The sequence below is a fragment of the Pteropus medius genome, unplaced genomic scaffold (genome assembly GCF_902729225.1).
Source record: "Pteropus medius unplaced genomic scaffold, Ma_sr-lr_union100, whole genome shotgun sequence".
Lineage (NCBI taxonomy): Eukaryota > Metazoa > Chordata > Mammalia > Chiroptera > Pteropodidae > Pteropus > Pteropus medius.
The window spans coordinates 7,054,914-7,074,168 of NW_024352786.1; the positions used below are offsets into that span (position 1 = coordinate 7,054,914).

Consider the following 19,255-nt stretch of genomic DNA (forward strand, 5'->3'; position numbering starts at 1 on the left):
CTGGGGTGAGACCTGAGGATTTGCATTTCAAACACTTTCAGATCTACCATTTTAAAGAACACTGGAACATATTCTAAATATGTAAAACTCAATATCCTTTGACAAGCAAAACAGTACATCAGGATTAGCATAGCATTATCAAGAAAGATGTAAATTAACCCACTATAGTCCATAGTGAATAGAGCAAAGATTTTGTAGCTAGATAGACCTTGGTTTGATCTCTGGTTCTGCTATTTACAGGTTCATTAATTTTACTAAGATTACTTGAATTCTATAAACTGTAATTTCCTCACTGGTAATATGGGGAGAAGTAAAAATCTCAGCGTTATTGTGAGGACTAAATAGAAAAAATATACCTAACGTGACTAGCACAGTGCCTGGCACATGGTCAGTATTCCATCCTTCATCCTTTTCTTTCTTTTCACTGACAGCAGTCATGGAACATAAAGCAGTAGAGTGAAAAAACATTTTCATAAAGTTCGTAGGATCTGTCATGCAAAAGATTCTTAAAAACATGTTAGAAAATACTATGGCGAACCAGTGGACAAGTGGAAGCAGCTTTGGTGATGAAGATGGTGGGGAAGATCTGTCAAAGAATACAATCCCAGTCAGCTTCTTCAGTAGTCACTCCAAAGATGTGGGGTTCATCTTCATTCCACATACCTCTGATTAAAATGGGCTTCTTACTCCCAGGATACATTCCAGCAGCGGAAAGCCAGTTGCCTAGTTATTCTCTTATGCACATAATAGTAGCCCTTAATCCAGCGTTTTTTTCGAGCCATTTTTCAAAGGACTCCTGGGAAATGTAACCTGTAACTGTATAATCTCCTTGACGTGTGTGTGATCTTTTGCTCATGCAGGGTTAGGTTTCTGTGGAGACGCTGGAATGCCTATGGAAAAGGGCTTGCCTTTTTTCTGTATATGGAGCATGATATTTTGCTGAAAATCCTTAAACTCAGAAGTACAAATCCAACCACTGAAATCCTTTTGTAGTTCATTTGGTGCACTTTGAAGCACCGCTATCACTAATTCATTGCAACTACTAAAGGGAAGCTTTGCATTATTACAGGACTATCCAACATTGTTTTTTATAATTATTTCAGTGAATTAGACTTATCGTTCCAGAAGTATCATTTTGCTAGATCTTATTCTGAATTCGATGATTCTGGGCAATTTCATTTCTAATACAGAATGATGGTGGCATACTCAAGATTCTATGGCTGCAAAACGACATGGGTAATGTAGTCCCGGGCTTGCCTGCCAGTTGACAATACTGGGAAAGGCCAGAGATTCAAAGATTTCACTAGCGTAGACAAAGGAGTTCTGGGTTTGGATGTTACAGAACCTGAACACCAGCTGGATGAGCCAAACCTAGGCAAAAAATCATAAAGGTTCTCTTCTAGTTTCTCTTACTTCATTTTCCCCTTCCCTTCCCTAGTTTCAAGTCAATGGAAAAAGTTTTGAATAATGCAATTCTTACTGAGATTCTTGTGTCTATCATAGCGAAATGTTTCCTCTTTCTTTGCTCAGAATTATGATTCACATTAATGTGGCATTCACATTAAGGGGGAAAAAAAAATCAAGATTAAAAACCAAAACCAAACCCAGGGTTCTCTTCGGAGTTAGGGCGGGTGGGGTCAGCCGGGTCTGGGCTCCGCATGTCGCCCTACAGCCGTCGGATCCCCTATCAGCACTGTGGGCCCCGGCCCGCTGCGCGCTCCAGCCTCCCGCGGGATGAAGCGCGGCCGGAGGCCCGGTCTCCAACCGCGCTCCATCCTTCCCGCCGGCGCTGGCAGTGAGGCCGAGGCCGGGCCCGGCCTGCAGGGGGCGTGGCGCCGGCGGCGTGCGGCCAGAGCGCGCGGGGAGCTTCCCGGGGTGGGACTTCCGCGGCTCCGGGCGCCGGGCGCCGGGCCGGGGCAGGGCAGGGTGGGCCAGGGTCTCAGTGCCCGCAGCGGCCGAGCTGGGCCGAGCGCGAGCCCCCCAGCCACGGTCCCGGGTGACTCCCTCGGTGACGCCGGCGCATTCCTTCCTCTTCCTCTCGACTCTCCGGCCCCGCCTTCCTTTCCCTCCGCCCACCTCCCAGCAGCGGAGCCGCCGCCGCCAGCTGCGCCGTCATGTCGGCACCCGCCGGGGCCCCTCATCCGGCCGCCAGCGCCCGCATCCCGCCCAAGATTGGCGCAGCCGCCGCCTCAGGAGCCTCCGGGGGCCCGGGCCCGGCGCCGCTCCAGCAGAACGGTGAGGCGGGTGGTTGGGCGGGGCGCGGGGCCTAGGCCGGCAGGGCGGCCTGCACGGCCGGATCACCCGGGGCGCGGCGGCCCGGGGCTGGGGGCGTCCGGGGCCGCGGCCGCGGGGTTGGGGTGACGGGGTCGCGGCCGGCGGGGCGCCGGGGCAGGAGCGCCTTGCGCGGGGGAAGGAGCCGGCCTGGAAAGCGGGCGCCGGGGCTGTTTACGTAATGTGACCCTAGGCCCGAAACCGCCGGGGCCGAGGAGGAGCTCAATACGGTCTGCAGCTCCTCGGATCCCGCTCGGGCGCGGCGAGTTGGCCCCGAGCGACCCCTGCCCTGAGGGACCCGGCCCCGCGCCGAGGCCGCCGGGCATGTGGTCGGGGGAAGGCTGGAGTAGCCACGGAGCTGGGTGCACTGTGCCCTTCCCGACTCAGGGAAACGGCTTTGATTTCTGCGGCCCGGCGAGCACGCTGGCCGCCTTGAAGGGACCTGAAGTTAGCGCTCAAGTTTGTAGACAAAAGGGTGTAAATATGCAACTTAAGTGTAACTGTAATCCCGACCCACTTCGGCCTCGAGATTTGTCTTTGCCGCTGTGGCTGCTGCTTCAGCGTTTGGGGTTCGCTCGTCGTCGTGTTTGAAAGGGAGCAGGTGTCAAACGAATTTAAAAGAATGCTTTTAGGTCGAGTGGGGTTCCCCCCGCACCAGCTTCACATTCAGAAATACAATACGTGCCAGAGTTGGCCCTGCTTTGAGGCCAGGCCTTCATACAGGCAGCAGCCAATGCAACTTGAAAGCAGCTTGGCTTTGAGTATGCAGGAGTTTCAGGTGAAAAATGATCATCTCCCGGATATCCATTCCCTAATCTTGAGATGTGGAATGTTTGTGGATGGGGCGGGGGAAAGGGGGACTTCACTTTATAGACTTGCTAATATTTCAGAAGAGAACTCTCGAAAGTAATTGACTGAAAACTTTAGGAAGATGTCTGTCCGGTGTTTGTAAGAGAAAAAAACTACACTAGTACTCTTCAAACGATCGTGGTACTGACCTATTTTTATCCAAGTTGTTAGTGAAAATTTGCTGGATTTTATAAATCGGTTCAGCCAACAAGTAATTTTTACAACTGATGTTTTTCAGACATGAGGTTTATCGTTTTTCCCGAGAATCAGAGGTTGAATTTTTTCATAAGTCAAAAGTGATGGCTTAATCCTTTGGATAAGCCACGCTTGTTAACATTGAATGCTTTACTTCCATTAGTCGCTGTTTAATGGGTTTGAATGTGAAAAGTGTTTTCTTGGTTTTGTACTCCTGTCCGGAAGATACATGAAGGTATTTATAAGCATTTTTCTTCTTGTAAACTTAATATAAATTCTTGTTTCTGTTTTGTTTTTAAAATAGCTTTGTGTGTGAAGGGACTAGAACGCAATAATTTGCAAACTTTGTGAACACTCAAGGAATGTCAGGATACCAGTTGTAATCAGAATCTTAAATCTGTAAGAACAGATCAATTAATATATTTAGAAGCCAAATGTAGATGATGCTTGATTTCTGCTGTTTGTAATCATTACTTTGCTTTAAGGTAATCAGTTCATTTCCACATTTTTGCCTTTTTACTAGTTGGGTAGTAGAGATTAGCCTAGTAGGTAAGAGAGAAGCCCTGCCTTACCCCTAAATTGACCTGGTTTGGGATGACATTCGAGTTGGCTATGACCTTGAGGGATTTGATGAGTAGGGTAGAAGGGCAGTGTTATGTCCATGGAGAGGTTACAGCATGAACAAAAGTCTCAAAATATGAACGCGCAAGGCATGTTTAGAAACTAAGCAGTCAGACGAAAACCCAAGGCATTAGAGCTGAAAGGGGTACTTAACACAGGGTCCAGGTTGCAGAAAGGCCTTAAATGTCAGGCTAAGGAATTTGGAAATTCAGATAAGGAACCAGGGTCAATTTGTTGTTGTGGAAGGAAGTAGTTCAAGGAGAGAAATAACAAAGTCAAATCTGTTTTTGTTCTGTTTGCTAATCTTAGGAAAAAATTTTTTTGCTACATGGTTTGGCGTTTATAGATAACTATTAAGCAGTCATTTGTGCTTGTCGCTTATTCTTTGCCCTACATAAACTGGTTTGCCTTTTGATATATCTCTATGGTAAATTCCAGACAAGGTGAAAAAGAAATAGGTCAGGAGTATGAAACATCATAGAAGATATAATTGTAAAACTGGAATGATACCTAGAGATCACTAGTTCACTGGTTATCACACTTTTTAAAAACAGATTTGTTTTTCCAAAGGAAATTGTGTACTGGAGCTTTGAGAAAGTGATAAAAAGCAGAGCAGTTTGGTTAAGAGGGAGATGAAAGTCCAGGTGTTTTTGGAACAGTCTGAAAAACATGTAGACTGCTTCCCCAATGTTACAGATGAAATAATGATTCAGAAAGATTAGTGGGTGTTTTTCACTAATTCTTGTGTAAGCTTCATGAGCAGTTTTGTCTGTCCATTGTTCACTGCTGCATATTCAGGGCCCAGAACAAATTATAAGTATTCATTAAACATTTGTTAAATGATGTCTAATTCAGTCTTCCTAATTCCAAATCCATATCCCTTTCTGTTAACAGACTGTAAGAAGCTTCTTTTTAGAAAAGTTGATATTCGAAAGTGTAGGGAGTAAAGAGGCAGAAAACTGAGACTTCATAATTTTTACTTGTTTTCTAGGTTTAACTTCTAACATTCTTTTCTCCACTCATTTGAAGATAAAAATTGACTTAGAATCCGTGAAATATTTCTCTTAAACTTCCTTCCTTGGAGTTGTATTTCTATACTTTAGAAATGGGCTTTTATTTGTATTTCCATATGAAATATTAGTTGAATATTTTTCAGCTTTTACTCTGCCTTTTGAGAGTACTTTCAAAGCTGAGCCTTCAAATGAGCCTTCAAACAAGGGAAGATTAAAATACTATCCTGGTAATGTTGATGGAATTCCAAAATTTCTCCCAATTGACTTAAATTGAAAGTGGTCTTAAAAAGAAATTTTTTGGGTGGGGGGAAGGACACCCAGATTTAACAATAAACCACTGCTTTTTAATTCTACTTTTAGGAAGCAAACGGTGCTCATTTCCAAATGAATACGTGTTTTCTTCCTTCCATATGCCATTTCCAAGAAAGATACTATCGACAGCTTTATCATTTTAATTGTCAATAATGGAAGAAAGATGAGATAGTAATGGAATTATTAGAATTCATTATGGCAGATATAAATAAACATTCCATTTACTCAACAATACTACCTGGGCAGTTATAGGAAATCTTTCAACTTTGATAGCATATGCAACATTTAAAATAATATAAATCTCCAGTGTCCTATCCCTCCCCCCCCCCCGCTTAGGTTTCTGAGATTATATGTGTAATAATCTTTGTAAACTATATTCATTGTCACTGACCCTAGTATTTCAGCTAACTTCATCTTTCTAATTTATCTGTAAACCTTGAAATGTTAGATCCTAAAGACATTGAAATAGAACGGATTTCGAGTCAGTCTTCAGTGGGCTATCCTAGAAATGTGAGCATCTTCACAGCACTGTTTGTTAGAGCAGATCATGTTATATTCAGCCCTGGGGAAAGCACTGTTTCCAATAGGCTAGGCATACTCAGAATTTCAGAATGTGTGGGCTAGTGAAAAGGTTACGGGCTCTGATACGGCCCGTGGTTTTGTGGAGAAAATCATTTAACATCTCTGAGTTTCAGGGGATAATAATACCTTCCTTGTAGGGTTATTCAGAGGATTACATTAAATGAAGTACTATTTTTTAAAGAACCTGGCGCTTATCAAAATGAGGTTCTTAGCAAATGAGAGTCCCTTCATTCAGTTTCCTTCAGAACACCAGGATATAAATTTTTTGGATAGCAGAAATCATGTGAGTTTTCCTCATATTTTCAGTGCAGCATGCAGTAGGCACTCAATAGAGTAAGGAACTTTGCTTTATATTATTGCTTTTTTAAGACTGGCCACTGAAAAAGGATCTGTGTATGGCCAGCTCTCCCTACTCCTCTCTTTTATTTAATGCTTAGTCACTATTTTTGTTATTTTCTTACACTGTCCAGTTCTCCCACCTTCCCACTAATCCACTCTTAGGAGGTTTCCTTTAATGGGCCATCTACCTCAGCTAGCTGGCTTGCAGGTGGGTTTAATCCGTTTCAAGTTTTCTAAAATTGTTTGCTGAAAGCTACTTATAATAGGAACTGAGCAAAAGCAGAATGAAGCAGGAAGAGGAGAGAGAGTAGTAAAATGCCTTGCCTAGTGAGCTGCCAAGTTTAACTTTTGTTTTTTCCTAGTATTTCTGAGAAACAGGTATTGTGAAATGAGCTTTGGAACCTGCAACACATGGCTTTTTCACTACTTACCAACTATTTGAATTTGTATGCATTAGTGAGCTTTCATGCCCCTGTTTATTTGTAAACTGATGGTAGTGATACTTCACAGGATTGTTGTGAGAATTACATAAGATTATATATAGAAAAGCAAAGTCCCTGGCATATAGTAAGTTCTCAACCAGTATTGGTTTTCTTTTGGCCCCTTTACTCTTAGCACTCATTAGAATTGAATCCAAAGAGATCATCTGATATACTGGTAGGAAAAATCTGTACTTAATGCAGTGAGGTTTCACCTAAATGGTTGTATGGGCTGTGTCTGCTGTAAGCTTTGTCTGCCAGCAGTGACTGGGACACTTACCTTTGTGACTATTGGTCTTGCATGAGAAAGAATAATACAGGGTATCCAGATGTGATTAGGGCTACTAATTTTTTAAATCACTAGAGTTTCTAATTGCCGATTTCTTTTACAGTGTGTGTGTCTACATATTTTTTATGCTTGTAGAAAATCTGTGAACTTGTCTTTATGTTATTGCTTTTTGAAGACTGGCCACTGAAAAGATCTGTGTATGGCCAGCTTTCCCTACCCTTTTCTTTTATTTAAGGCTTAGTCACTATTTTAGTCTTTTTGTTATTTTCTTACACTGTCCAGTTCTCCCTCCCACTAATACTGCTAAAATTTGTGATATTATTAAAATATACAGTAATCAGTACTGCATGTACTGACCACTGAATGGATACCAGCCTTGACACCAGAGCAGGATTCTGTAATCCTGTAATATGCCAGGCATTAGTCCTCTAATTGTTGGATCATGAGGAAGACTTAGGGGTCTGGGACAAGGGGCATAACAAGGAAGCAGAATCAGGGCTGTGACTATTTACCATCTGGTTCAGAAGTATCTTAACTTTTTATCAAGGATGATTGTTACAGTGAGCACTGGCTGAATATTGACCTGCTTCTTGGTAGTTCAGTGATGAATGAACTAAATTCTTGGATCTGATTCTGTCTCTCCAAGTATAGGATAGAAGAGCTTGAACTTTGCTAACCTTGATGTTCTTTTGAATTTAATGAAAATTTTTAATCTTACTTTTTAAAAAAGTATTGAAATTCGATTTAGGAAAAGATATCAGTCAGGCTGAGAAGCTCCATCAAAAAAGTAGACTTTGTTAAAAATCTATTCTTAAGTTGGATTGGTACCATTGAGTAGATATGTGTTATAACAATCTGTTTCCTTCTTTTAGACAGATATACCTCACTTGAAGCTAAGAATTTAAAAATATTTCAGAGATTGCATATAACCTGATTTTTTCCCTGCTTTTCCATGATTTATTTGTTGATTTTTTTTTTTTTCGTGAAGCACTTGTGTTAGGCTCTTTGGTAGATGCAATAATTACTTCATTGATTCAAAACATATTTTTTCCCCCACAAAATTTTAAGTATGAAATTGGGGTGCATTTTAGAACTGGTGGAATTTTAAAGTTGGTTTTATTGACGTGGAAGTAATATCTGTAAAAGCCTGCCATTGACCCCTAATATGTAGGCTAAATAATGGCTTCATCAAATATGTCCTCAATCTAATCTCTGAATACTTTGCAGCTGTGATTAAGAGCTGGGTGATTATCCTGGACCTGGATTGGCCTGATAAAATCACAACAGTCTTTATTAGAGGGAAATTGAAGGAGTCAGCTAAACAGCAGAGAAAGTATTGTGACAAGAGCAGAGGTTGGAGTGATGTGCTTTGAAGATGGAGAAAAGATCCGGAAACTCAGGAATGTAGGTAGCCACTAGAAGCTGAAAAAGACAAAAGAAATAGATTCTCTCCTCAGAGCCTTAAAAGAAACCAGCTCTGCTCATGACACCTTGATGTTAGCCCAATGAAACTGATTTTGAACTTCTGACCTCCAATACTGTAAAAAAATAAATTCGTTTTGTTTTAAGCCACTAAGTTTGTGGTAATACAATAGCAGTAGGAAACATACATCTAAGGTTTTTTAAAAAAGTGACAGTATCAGAACATCTTAGATATAGTGAAATAGAGTAGATTTTATGTTTCCTTTTGTTTCAGATTTTTTATACTTGAACTACTGCAGAGTAAAATGTGTAAAATACCAAAGTAAAAAAAAGAAAATACCTGTATATTTGTTCTTGTACTATGGTATAAATTACATAGTGGAAGCTCGTAAAGTTTTGTGTTCTTTAAGTATATAGTTTTTGTTGGTACAGGTGAAGTAAATGCCTGATGTAGAAATATTTGATGATTATTTAGTAGGCTTCTTTTTCAAAATATAGTAGTGGTTTCCATGAGCCAGGCACTATGTTAAGCCTTAGGGTTATGATAGAGCTGAGAGTAAACTTAGAGCAAAGGTTTTCACTTGCAGAGTTTACAATCAGGCAGTTTCAGGTCATGTGAAAAATGCTGTCGTAGAGGTTCAAGATACTATAGATGCAGCATTAAGCAGGCATTCACTTAAAGCCTTAGAAAATATTTTCTAGGGGAAGAGCTAAGCTGAGGCCTGAAGAAGAGTTGAGTAAGAGTTGATCAGATGAAGGGAGAAGAGGGAATTTTTGAAGGTTCCAAGTAGAGGGAAGAGCCTTTGTGAAAGGTCAGAGGTGAACAAGCATGCCTTGAGAAAAACTCAGTGTGGTAAGAGTGTGTGCCACAGTGATCCTCAGCCTTTTCACACTCACGGCTACTTTAGTGCTAACATTTTTGGTGACATTCTTGAAGGAATTAAACTTTGAACACCTGTATTTAAAAAAAAGCAAGTTTCAGAAAAGTATCATATATTTACTGATCCCCTCAGAAACCTTTACATGCCCCTTAACTCTATTCTGCCTTGACCAATCTCTTTGATGGCCTCTTGAGGCAAAGGTATAAAGTACACGCTTACCTAACATTGCGCTGTGGTGTCTTCGCCTTTTGTTTTGTTTTGTGGGACGTGATACCTCTTACCAGGTCGCTGTTCTTTGTCACGTCACCATAACTGTAGGCATCCTTAGTTGTAGCACAGTTTGATTTATTGATCTAACTTTGGTAGGCCCACGCGAAGGACCTGCGGTATGCAGTACATTAAGGCATTCCTGTTGAAAATCGTTGAGAAGTAGGAGTGGTGTGCAGTGAATCAGAGGAGGTAAGCAGGACCTGTGCATTAGTTTTCTCTTTCTGCTGTAACAAATTACCACAGATTGGTGGCTTAAAACTTCATGGATTCATCTGTAGGTTAGAAGTCTAACTGGGCTAAAGTCACGGTGTCAGTAGAGCTGCATTCTCTTCTACAGGCTGTAGGAAAGAATCCATTCGTTGGCCTTTTCCAGCTTTTTTAAGGCTGCCCACATTCCTTGACTCATGACCACTTCTTTCCATCTTCAAAGCCAGCACCATTGCATTTCTCTTAGAAGTCTTCTGTAGTTACGTTTCCCTATTCCTTTTTTAAAGATTTTTTGATTACATTGAGCTCACCTGGGTAATTGAGGCTAATCCCTTCCCCCCCATTTTAAGGTCAGCTGATTAACACTACCAATACTATCTATAACTTTAACTCCCCTGTACAATGTAACCTAACATATTCACAGGTTTCAGGGATTAAGACATGGATATATGGGATGGGGAAGGATTATTCTGCCTTCCATTGCCTCATAGGCCATGTTAAAGAATTCGAATTTTTTTCTTGATGGCAAGGGAAACCATTAAAAAGCTCTAAATAAGAAAGTAACAATCAGATTTGTTTTTTAGGAAAATCACTCTGGCTGTGTTTTGTGTAGTCTTTTGTCTAAAAAATTGCGTCATACATTCAATTTACTAGTTCATTTCTAGCACTCTTTTCTGACATTTTAAAAACTTGCTATGTTGCAATAAGTTTAGATTTGCAGAAGTGATGCAAAGATAGTATAGAAAATGCAATACCCTTAGTGGGCTTCCTCTAAAGTCTTATATCTTCGTCTCATATCTTAACATCTTACAAAACCATGGCATGTTTATCAAAACTGGGAAGTTAACATTGGTGAAATACAATTAAACTATAAATTTTATTTATATTTCACCAGTTTTCCCACTAATTTTTCTGTTCTTGGGTCATGTCTCCTTAGTCTTCTCTGCTCTGTGACAATTTCTTAGTCTTTTTTGTATTTTGGGATCTAACAGTACTGGTCAGTTATTTTGTAAATGGTTTCTCACTTTGGGCTTGCTGATGCTTTTTGATGATTAGACTGAGATAAATTTTTAGGAAGAATACCGCAGAGGTGAAGTGCCTCTGTGAAGTGTCTTACTGCATCATGTCAGGGGTATTGGGTGGCTTAAACCATAGACATTTCTATTTTCACAGTTTTGGAGGCTGGAGGTCCGAGATCAGGACGCCAGCATGGTTGGGTCTTGGTGGAGACCCTCCTCCTGACTTGCAGATGACCATCTTCTCACTGTACACTCGTATGGCTTTTCCTTCTTTCGTGCGTGTAGGGAAAAGAGATCTTCTTTTATAAGGATACTAATTCCATCACGACGATCCTACCCTGATGCCTAATCTAAACCTAATTACCCCCGAAAGGTGCCCCCTCTTAATACCATCAAATTGGAGGTGAAGGCTTCAACATACGAATTCTGGGGGGACACATTCAGCCCTTAATAGGGGCTGCCCTCTGAGTTCCCCACTGTAAAGTTACTATTTTTTCCCCTTTTCCTGCTGTGTTTACTAGGAATAACTCACTTAACTCCAGTCTACATTTAACAGAAAGAGAATTAACTCTACCTCCTAGAGTGAGGTGTATCAAATAATTTGTGTGCATATGTTAAAATCACCACAGTAATTAATAAATATTTGGAGAGAAACTTTTAAATTATTATCCTGTGTTTCCTTAAATTTTTACCCACTAATTTTAGCATTCCTCAGTGGCTCTTGCCTGCAGTAATTATTACTGTGGAATTCTAATAGTGATTTTTTTTTTCTTTTCCTCATTCCGTCTATATTATTTGGAATTTTTCTGTAAGGAAGATTTATTCCTTTTCTCTCATTTTAAAATTTATTCAATCATTTATCTTATGGACTCGGATATTTTATTTGGGTTATAGTCCAATACTATCATTATTTATATTTGTTACTCAGATTGTTACAGCTCTGGCTATTGGGAGTTCTTTCGGGTTGACTCCTGTGTACTTTTGTCCCCATCCTTTTGATTTCTGAGCACTTCTTTACTTTTGGCACTATAAGATTCTCCATCTTGTACTTGCCCTATCTTAGCACTAGAATTAGCAGTTTGTCCAAGGAGCCCTGGTTCCTATTGTTGGGGCATGGTATTTAGAAACCAAAAACTGTGCGCTGGATGTGCTCATTGCTCCTGGGTGTCACTGCTTCTGGGCTCTCTCAGTAGAAAGCTAGGAGATGTTTGTATACTAACTCACGTATGTAAACATGTCTTTAATTTATATCTGCATCTGACCATCTGTATGCATTTTACCTAAATATTTTTCAGGTAGGTTATTATACTGATTTGTCACAGTCTGTATTCCATCCTAGATCTTCTTGAAATCCTGGTTGATTTTTTTTAAATAAAAATTTGCATATAATAAATTTGCATTTATTCTTTGTAGAGTAGAGCTCTGTGGGTTTTAGCAAATGCATGCAGGCAAGTATCCACCACTACACTACCACATAGAAAAGTTTCATCATCATAAAAAAGTCCTCATGTAATCCCTGTATAGCCATCTACTCTTTTCTCCACCAGCCCTGGCAGCCATTGCTGTTTTCCATCCCTGTCATTCTATCTTTTCCAGTATGGCATATAAATGGGACCATAAAATACATAGTCTTTTGCGTCTGGTTTCTTTTATTTAGCTACATTTACTTATGCTGTTGCATGAATCAATTGTCTGTTCTCTTTTATTGCTATGTAGTATTCTATTATATGTCTGTACTAGGATTATTTATCCATTTCTATATTGTTGAATATCTTGGTTATTTCCAGGTTTTGGTGATTATGAACAGAGCTGCTATAAACATTTATGTTCTGGTTTTTGTGTGGACTCAAGTTTTCACGTTAAATACGTAAGGGTGGGACTGCTAGGTCAAATGATAAGTGTGTATTTAACTTTATTGGAAAACTGCCAAACTATTTCCCAAGGTGGCTGTGCTATTTTGCATTCCCTCTAACCATGAATGAGAGTTTCTCTTTCTTCACATCGTTGTCACCATGTGATATTTTGGATTTTTGTGTTTTTGTCTTTAGTCATTCTAATGAGTATATAGATACATCTCATTATGGGTTTAATTTGCATTTCCCTAGTAGCATATTTTTTTCCACCTATATATATTTGGTAATTATTTTTTTTCACCAATTTTTGGTTGAGTTGTCTGTTTTCTTACTGTTGAGTTTTAAGAGTTTATAATATAATCTGGATACAAGTCCTTTATTGGGTGTATGATTAGCAAATATTTTCTTCTTGACTGTGGCTTGTCTTTTAATTCTCTTAGTCCTTCTTACAGAGCAAAGTTTTGTATTTTGATAAATTCCATTTTATCAGTATTTTCTGTTACTGATTGTGCTTTTAGTGTCATAGATAAGAACTTACTGCTAAATCCATATTCACCTAGCTATTCTTTATTTTCTCATAGAAGTTGTTTAATTTTACATTTAGATCTGTGTTTCATTTTGACTTAATTTTTGTTTAAGGTTTTGAGATATGCATTGAGGTTTACTTTTTTGCATATGGATTTGTTGAAAAGACTTTCCTCCATTGAATTGCCTTGGCACCTTTGTTGAAAATAAGTTGCTTATATATTTATGGGTCTATTTCTAGATACTTTCTTAATTATTGTAGTATATAAGTTGAAATTGGGTATTTTGAGTTTACCATCTGTTCTTTTCAGAGTTTTGTTTGTTTGTTTATTTTGGTACTTTGGGCTTTTTATAAATTTTAGAATCAGCTTGTTGATATATATAAAAAAGCTGGTATTTTGGGGGGGATTGCATTGAACCTAAAGATCCAAAATCAAGTCTTTCAGTTCACAAACATGGTATTTTATTCCATTTATTTAAATCCTTATTTTTTCCTTCAGTGTTTTGTAGTTTTCTTTCATATATTTCATTAGTTTTATATGTTAAGTACTTCTTTTTTCTGTGCTGTTATAAATAGTGTTGTTTGTTTAATATTAAATCCCATTTGTTCATTACTAATATTTGGAAGTACAATTGATACTCGTATATTGATCTTGTATCCTGTGACTCTGATTAACTCACTTTTAATCCCAGGTGTTTCTTTTGAAGATTCCATGGGATTTTCGACACAATCATGTCATTTTGTAAATATAGTTTTATTTCTTTCTAATCTGGATGCCATTTATTTCTTTTTCTTGCCTGTCTGAAGTAGCTAGTACATCCTTGAACATTGTTGAATAGGAGTGGTGAGAGAGAACATCTTTGCCTTGTTCCTAATCTTAGAAAACAGTTTGTCTCTTACCATTGTATGATGTTGATTGTGATATTCGCTATAGGTTTTTAGTAGATATTCCTAATTAGGTTAAGGAAGTTTCCTTCTATTCCTGCTTAGTTTATTGGGAGTTTTGTTATCATGAATGAATTTCGTTTAATGCATTTTCTGTATTTATATGCTCATTTTTTCTTTAGCCTGTTAATATGGTGAATTGCATTGAATGTATCTCAGACGTTGAACCTGGTATAAACTATTTGGTCATGATGAGTTTTACTTTTCAGGTATTGCTAGATTCTATTTGTTAATATTTCGTTCATGCAATAATAGTATTTCATGAAAAAACTCAGAGCTAAATTGAACAAGTGCTTTTTCCTCAAGATAATCTCTATTAGTATGCAATAGAGGCAATACTTTTATTCCCATTTTCATCACAAAGAATATTAAAAAGAGCCATATACTCTAGGGTTGTACTCTAGGGTTGAGATTTAATACAATTAATAATTTTTACTGCTTTATTTAGGATAGTCTTAAGTGAAACTAGCTAGCTTGCTTGCTTGTTTGTTTGTTTGTTTGTTTTGCCGTGAGTGTGTGGTAGTGAAAAATATGATGATTACTAGGGTTGCTTGGTTTCCACTGCTTCACTTTCTGTCACAGGACCAGCATGTTACCCATTATCCCTTTTGTGCCATTAATATAAATATCAACACAGTGACGAGTGCAAATGACACTTTAGTACTATTGTAAAAATAGTTTTTACCTACAGATCCCCCCAAAGTTTCTAGTACTGCCTGGGTTCTGCATACTATGCTTTGAGAATCACTATTCTACATCCTTACTATGTTAATGTCCTAAGGCTGCTGTAATGAATTACCACAAACTGGGTGGCTTAAAACAACAGAAATTCTCTCCTAGTTCTGGAGACCAGAAGTCTGAAATTAAGGTGTTGGCAAAGCCACACTTTCTCTGTAGCTCTAGGAGAGAATCTGGTCCTTGCCTCTTCCAGCTTCATGGTTGGCTGTTGACATTTCTTGTATTTTGGCCTCATGACTCTGCTTCATCTTCACTTGGCCTTCTCTTCTTTATGTCTTAAAAGGATATGTGTGATTGCATATAGGACCTGCTCAGATAATCCAGGAGAAACTCCTCCTCTCAAGATCCTTAACTTAATCATGCCTTTTCTCACATAAAGTAATATTCATTTTTTTCCATATAAGATTTTCACAGGTTTCAGGGATTAGGGAATGGATGTATCTTTTGGGAGGCCACTATTCCACCAATGTATGTTGGAGTGCTTCATGTTGTCCCACAAGTCTCATAAGTTTTGTTTGTTTTTCTTCAGGCTTTTGTCTCTGTTTTTTGAATTGGATCATTTTATTGCTTAATCATCAGGCTCATTGATTCTTCTGACATGCTGTTGAAGCCATCTAGCATATTTATTTCAGTTTCATTTTGAATATTTCCGTTTTTAAAATAGTTTTCATTTCGCTATTGATATTATATGTTCATTTACTGATTTCTTTTTTCAATTCTTTGAATATGTATATTTTTATTTTTTCAACATATTATAAGAGCTGCTTTGAAGCCTTCGAATGTTAAATTTAACTTCCGGGCCCATTTTGATTCAGTCTGTACCTGCCTTTTTTTCCTGGGCGTCCCAGTGTCTCCTGCGTATGCACAGTTAAGCTGCCAACTTGGGACCTGACCCAGTGATTGGAACCGATGGGATATCACTTTTAGAAGAGTAATGTGAATGTGCACAAAGACTTCCCTGCACACACACTTATCACCATGTGGCTTCATGTTTTTAAAAAAATGGAAAACAACCAAGTGGCCAATAATAGAGAATTTATTGAAGTATGATAAATCCATGTAAGGGAATACTATACTATTCAGATATTAAAAATTATGGAAAGATATTTAAGTCATGCTAAATAAAGAAATCATGTAAAAGTTCATTGTAAGCCTACTTTTGTTTAACTAAATTAACCAGTTATATGCAAAAAGAAAATATTGGGTAGATATACGTCAGCATGTTCATAGCAGTTAACGCGGGTGGTAAGATTATGGATGATTTTTATTTGATCGTTTTCTGTATCTTTTTGCAATGACTATATTACCTTTGTAATAAGAAAAATACTTCTAGAGTTATTTTTTTAAAATTTGACTATCTACATATGTAACTAATTTATTCTCTCTTCTACAATCTTTTTTGCTGTTCATTTTATAAGTATTAAATACCAGCCGTCTTTTCATATATGTTGCAGAATCATTTTGAATCCAGAGAAAGATCTGCATCTAAATTATCCTAGAAAGCCAGTTATTTTTCCATTTTTTTCTTAGAAATTAGTAGCATTAATGATATTTGGCAGTACTTCAAAATGCTTTTATAATCAACGTTTCTATTAATGTCTAATTTAAATATTTAGGCCTAAATTGAAAGCATTCCATATATGTGGTCATTGATTCCCCTTTCTTTTTATATTTTTCTGTCTTAGAGCAACATTCAATAGGAATTTAATGCAAGCTCCATATGTAATTTTAAATTGTCTGGAAGTCACATTAAAATATCAAGGAACAAGTAAAATCAGTTTCAATTTATCCAATTATCCCAATATATACAAAGTATTATCATTTTAACATGTATTTAATATTAGAAATTGCTGAGATATTTTTTCATGCTATTTTCATACTATTTCTTCAAAAGCCATTGTGTATTTTATAGTTATAGCACTTCTCAATTCAGATTAGCATTATTTCGAGTGTTCAATAGCCACATATGGCTTATCATATTGGATAATGCAGGTCTATAGCACATGTCTGTGATTCCAATTGTTTTTGCCTTTCATGGTAGACCTGTATTTCAGCACTCAGTTATTTTTTTTCTTTCATTTTTTTCTAGTGTATCTGCTTCAGTTTTCCCCTATAGTTTACTTAAAGCTTTACATCTCTCAACTATTCTATGAAGGAACTATTTTTCTAATACAATAGGACAATTTAGTACATTATGTATACACACATACATATACTATGTTTAGCTTATTCAAGGATAACATTTTCTTTTTTTAGTAGTAATAGAAACTGATGTCTAAACTTTTAAGAATATAATGCATTTTTAAGTTAGGTAAAGATAGATATATTTTAGTTTTAGAATCTGGATTCTGAATTTTTTGCAATAGTAATTAATTGCTATTTCCGTTACTATCGCTATATAACAAATTACTCCAAAACGCGATGGCTTAAAACACCCATTTTATTATGCTCACAGATTCTGTTGATCAAGAATTTGGACAAGGCACAGCAGAGATGGCTTTTCTCTGCTCTAGGATATCTAGGGCCTTAGCTAGGAAGACTCAAAGGTAAGTCAGTGGCTGGACATTGGAATGATCTGGAAGGTTCATTTATTTACATGTCTGGCACCAGGACTAGAATCAAAGACTTGGACTTCAGACTAGAGTGCCTACCATGACCTCTCCTTGTGGATTGGCTTCTGCAGAACATGGCAGTTGTGGAATCATTGGATTCTTACACAGCTGTTCAGGGATCCACATGCAAATGTTCCATCAAACAGTGTAGGAGCTGGGTTGCCTGTGATTGAGTCTGGGAAGTCACACAGCTTTGCCCCTGCCATTCTTTATTGGTGGAAGCTGTACAGCCTGCTCATGTGCAGGGGGAGTATGACATAGACCGCCCCCCTGCCCCCGCCGCCCCTTTAATCAGCAGAGTATTAGAGAGTTTAGGGGCCATATTTTAAAACTGTCACAATTGCTTAGGGACTTACAGGAAACAGGCAAGTGAAAACACTAACATTAGTAAAATTCCCATAATTTATTCTACAGACCATAGTTTTTGTTTGTTTGTTTTAAAGAATATAAGTGTATGTAAACTATTCATTTGTAGTATTTGCCAGGTTCAGATTTTAGTATATGCAGAAGAAATAAAACTTTTTTAGTTTGATATTATATCCTGAGAGAAAATTGAGAGAGTTATTGAATGCATTTTAAAGTTGAAGTAGAGAAAATACATTTCTTTATAGGTCACAGTAAGACAGAATTTTTAAAGATATTTTACTTGTCCTAGATATCATTTTCTTTCAATTCAGTTCTGTGGTTTTCTTTTTAAGTGCAGGCTTTTAAAAATTGACAAAATAGTTGAGAGGAAAGATTTGCTTTCAAAGGAGTCTTGATTCACTTATCATTTTTGATGAAATTATTTTCAGATCCTTCATGTTTTGAGAACATTTAGATCTTGATATAGAGTAAGGAATGGTAAGCATCTACATATAATTAGCTATCCCCCTCCTCGTCCCCCGCAAAGTATGTGCCTTTGTTTTCTTTCATGAACTGAGAATAGGCGTCCTCTGATGGTCAATTCACTTCTGGTAAATTTCAATCAATACAGTGTTTCTGTTATTTTTAGAAGAATGACATTTGAGCAGCTTGGACATGATTGTTTCTCAGTTTCTCGATCATGTAGCATGGATGAGCCAACTAATTCATTAAGTAGGAAGATGCCTAAACAGATTTACCCAACTCTGATTTGGATCTTCTCTTGATTGATAAATTCATACCAGTAGAATTTTCTGAGACAGCAGTGAAGAGTAACAAATCCATCTTTTTATATATTTAGTAAGGCAGGGAGGGAGAACATGTCACTTTTTTTTTGGCATGTTAATGAAAGATTCCTATTAGCCTTTTTTCTTTTTAAGTAAATAAATTCTTTCAGGCGAACCATGACCATGTAAAATATCCTGTAAGAAAAGTAAAGTAGACACCTAGTAAAACAGTTGTATCTGGGTTTTGGTTCTCTATATACTTCTTAGAATAGGATGGATATTATTCTTTCCTTACACCTTTATTGCATAAGTTATCTTTGTGTCTGCAATAGAATATGTATTTATATGATCAAAGATGAAGGTTCCACTATATTATTTAGTAGAAATTAAAAACAGGAAAAGGAAATATTAAGCTTTATTCATTATGTCTTTTATAAACAAGTATATTTATTATGGCTAAGAATACATCGGCACGTCCTTGGAGTTAGTGAACTTGAAACAGCTTGTGAATATTCGTTTTGTTACCTTTTCACTTTAAAGTATGGCACAGATACCTGTTTTCTTCCACAAGATAGGAAAATTAGATTCTAAGTTTGCTCTTAGTTGGAACCAAGGCTAGAATTCCATTGTTTGGGACAATTGACTAATATTTGCTGAGCTAAAGAAAGCCAATCGGATTTTAGTGTAGTGAGGATCAACAGC

General features: G+C 37.8%; 1 protein-coding gene across 3 annotated transcripts in view; it reads left to right on the top strand.

Moving 5' to 3' along the window:
- The first annotated feature begins 1,913 nt into the window (after nucleotides 1–1,913).
- The window catches only part of SEC24B (SEC24 homolog B, COPII component), a 73,828-nt gene continuing 56,486 nt past the window's right edge, over nucleotides 1,914–19,255 (top strand). For 2 of the 3 annotated variants that reach the window (XM_039848842.1, XM_039848845.1), the window contains exon 1: nucleotides 2,023–2,235. In XM_039848842.1, coding sequence (XP_039704776.1) covers nucleotides 2,115–2,235 — 121 coding nt within the window. In that variant the 5' untranslated portion in view covers nucleotides 2,023–2,114. Of the gene's footprint in view, nucleotides 2,236–19,255 lie in introns of all 3 variants that reach the window. The other variant, XM_039848841.1, reaches the window with a different exon arrangement.